The 3,727-nt window shown below is 42.0% G+C and overlaps 1 protein-coding gene across 1 annotated transcript; it reads right to left on the bottom strand.

Annotated features, from left to right (window-relative positions):
- Nucleotides 1-2,387: 2,387 nt before the first annotated feature.
- LOC139316955 (olfactory receptor 51G2-like) lies at nt 2,388-3,356 on the bottom strand. Its single transcript, XM_070943825.1, has one exon. The coding sequence runs from the start codon at nt 3,342-3,344 to the stop codon at nt 2,388-2,390; it is 957 nt and encodes a 318-aa protein (XP_070799926.1). The 5' UTR covers nt 3,345-3,356.
- Nucleotides 3,357-3,727: the final 371 nt, after the last annotated feature.

Here is a 3,727-nt window from a genome sequence, read left to right as displayed (position 1 = left end):
ATGCTCTGTGTAGGTTGATATGTTCCCAACACCGTGTGCAAGGAAAGAAGCTCGGCGGCTGCTTCTCCAGCTGCCGAGCCCCAGCAGCTGATCCAAGAGTGCTAGATTTCAAAAGTCAAGAAGCTCAGTGCTACAAGAAGAAGACGGGCCAGGAAGCCATCAGCAAGTATCACAGTGCATTGCTGGAGCTGAAGAGCCATTGCTTGCCCAGAAAGACTCTGAGGACACCACTTCAACTGCCTCCTCCACAGGGGCTACCGGCCTGACAAACTCTTACAACAGACTGGCGGGTAGGGTGGTCACCCAGGTTTTGGCCCCAGGATGGGTGGGAAAGGGGGGGAATGGTGAGGGGGAAAGGAAGATTTTTTTTTTTAATAGATTAGAAAATAATATGAGGGATTTTTGAGGAGAAAGCCCTGCACATTTGTGGTGTTGGAATGGATTATATGTCAACTACTCCTAGTGACCCTATAGATTTTAAGTGTTAGAATTAAGCTCTTGGAAACATTTGGAAGTATTCACTTTTGGTGACTGAGAGCAAAAAGTATTTAATGGCAGTACGTTAGAAGAACCTTAGAATTGAAAACAACTATTTTTGGCAACAATGCTTTATGAAAATAAAAATATGTACTGTATCTTCCAATTATTTAAATAAACTCATGTGGTAACTTTTACTACTAGCTGTTCATATTGACTATTTTGATAGGCTCTCTGAATTTGCAGAAAGGGTGCTCTGAGAAGGGTGGATTTGCAGTATTAAAAAAGAAGACAGAGAATAGTGATTTAATGACTACTGGATCTCTATGCTCTACCAATTATCTGAGGCCTGAGGTCCCCATTTGTACCACCCAGAGGGCCAATGTATGCCTGTACATACCTCGCTGGTTGCTTGGCAATTTATCTACTCCACCTGTATTTATATATTCTTCAAAATATGTTTAAACTTTTAAAAAATGGGAAGCTGACTTGTCACAAAGCAAAACACCATCTCCAGAAAAATCATTTATTTCTTTATTTATATTTCATCATTATCTTTATAAGTAACTCAAAGCAGCAAACATTCCAAATATCCCTCCTCCTCCTATTTTCCCCACCACAGTCCTGTGAGGTAGGCTGGGTTGAGAGAAGGAATGACTGGCCCAAAATCAGCCAGTCAGTTGTTAAGTAACTGAATCATTTCTGAACTGTCCTGCAATGTGAAAAAGAGAGCTATCTGTAACCAGTGTTTTGTTTAGAAGTGCATCCACCTGTCTTGAAAAAGCAGAACAATTATAAGCGTAGGACTGTGCATTGCTATGGTGGACAGGGATGCATTTGTCTGCAATTTTTTAAACAAAATATGGCCTTTTCTGGGGAAGAAAGGCAGCTGCATAATCCCAGGAAGCTGCATAATCCCAGGAAGCTGCATAATCCCGGGGGAGGGGGGAATGCAGCTGCCTTAAAGGTTTGCAAACAGATGCAGCATTCCTTTCTCTGTGCTCTCCAAAATATATTTTTTTGCATTTGAATCCAAAATGCAGTGGTACAGTACAAGAGGGAAAGTTAGAATACACTGTCAGGTTTTCAGGCTGTCTTCAAATAAATTGCATCGCAAACAAAGTCTTTTATAAAAGAAACTCATTTTATTAAGCACAGCACTTTTTACACCGACTCGTTGCAGCCGGCACTGACGTGCTGCCCCAAAACCCCTCCTCTTCCTTCCCCAACTCCTCTGCATTCATTGGCCATCTTCCCAATCATTCACCCCTAATCTACTGCTCCAATTCAAAGAATTTCCCCCCTCCCATCCATCTCCTAGGGGACATTATCTCCAGAGGAAATAAGTAGGTGAAAGGCAACCGTCCTGTTGTAGACGCCTGCGTTCTCCTTCTTATGTCAGCACTAGGATAAATGCATCTTGACGTGCTGACATCCACAATTATATGTTATTTGAAATAGGTGCTTTGAAATGGTGGGTTATAATCAGTTTTACCACTGGTTCGCATCATGCCCGGACTTTGCGCGCGATCGCAAAGCTGTTTCATATGCTTCCTTGAAGCTCATGGGCAACGGGTCCCATACTGGTCCTCGAGAATTCTACTATTATTTCCTGCAGGAGAACCTGCATTTAAGGTGAAAAATTGGCCAAGAGTTTTATAATGAAGGCAGATCAAATGGGGCATGAGACCAAGAGAAACTGGGTCTCTTTTAGAGAGGAAAGAAGAATCAATCAATGGAACCTTCATTTGGGCATCTATTGAGTGAACTTCGGATGCAATGAATCAAAGTTCTATAGTAATAACCATAATCCAAGTCAGGACAGTACCTCAGTCAATTTGCTTCTGGACAACTCTCTATTTAAAGATGTCTTACTATATTCTCAAGATCTCTGGCACAAGAAACTAATTCTAAGAGGTCATAGTTGACTCTTTACTTTTCAGTAGACTTCTAAAGATTCTCATCCGAATTTGTTTGGTTTTTATACTGTATACAATGGGATTCATAAGGGGTGGTACTAAAAGATAGACATTGGCCATGAGGATGTGAACAACCGGGGAAGCATTTTTCCCATAGCGATGGATCATGGAGAGTCCAATCATTGGTGTATAGAAGGTTAGGACAGCACAGATATGGGAGAAGCAGGTATTCAAGGCCCGGAGGCGCTCTACCTTAGAAGCAATACTTAACACAGTTTTGAGGATCATAACATATGACAAAACAAGCAATATAGAGTCAAGAACCATAGAAGGCACCACCACCATCAAGCCATAGATGCTGCTGATTCTTCTGTCTGAGAGCACCACTTTCAGAATATCCTGGTGCAAGCAGAAGGAATAGGAGAGGACATTCATCCTTCCATACTCCAGACGCTTCAGGAGAAAGGAGGTTGGGAACACAAGTAAAGCAGCTCGAAGAGTCACTCCCACTCCAATCTTAATGACCATCTCATAGGTCAAAAGGCTTGTGTATCTCAGAGGGTTCCAGATGGCCACCAAGCGATCAAAGGCCATAGAGAGTAGAATACCAGACTCAATAATGGAGAAAGTATGGATGAAGTACATCTGGACCAAGCAGGCATCAAAATATATCACACGGTGATTGAACCACAGGACACTGAGCATGGTGGGCAAAGAAGCAAAAGATAAGCCCAGGTCTGAGAGGGCTAGCAAAGAAAGGAAATAGTACATGGGCTCATGGAGCGTTTGATCTGTCTTGAGGACAAAGAGGATGGCACAGTTCCCTGTAATGGCTATAAGGTACATGGAGCAGATAGGAAGGGAAATCCAGAAGTGGTGTTTTTCTAGTCCAGGAAAGCCTGTCAGGAGGAAAATTGGAAGGCTGTCAGTCTTATTAGAGGATGTCATATTGCTCTCCCAAGCCAGGTCTCCTGTAGTCTTTGATGTGTGCTGTAAAAAAAGAAGAAGATGAGAAAAAAAGAAGTCATGTGTTAAATGAGCAACTCAAAGATCCTTACTTCTTTAGCTGCCCAACTGAGACTTTTCATGAAATATATTAATTTGGACACATTACAAAAAGTAAAGTGGAAGGAAAGAGAACATAAACTGGGGAGATAAACTGAGATTCAAAGACCTGACGGGACGGGTTGGGGACAGATCATCATGGAGGAAACCTATGGAAATCAAATGGAGTTGTTAAGAGTCAGACACCAACTTGATGGTACATAATCAATTGATTTATTACATTTTTATATTACCTGACTTCCAGTGACTCTAGGAGGCTGCAAAAG

Source organism: Pituophis catenifer, unplaced genomic scaffold (genome assembly GCF_029215685.1).
Source record: "Pituophis catenifer annectens isolate HBS135680 unplaced genomic scaffold, rPitCat1.0.hap2 SCAF_4, whole genome shotgun sequence".
NCBI classification, from domain to species: domain Eukaryota; kingdom Metazoa; phylum Chordata; class Lepidosauria; order Squamata; family Colubridae; genus Pituophis; species Pituophis catenifer.
The sequence above is the reverse complement of the archived record's forward strand: the minus strand, read 5'-3'. Positions and strand labels throughout refer to the sequence as shown.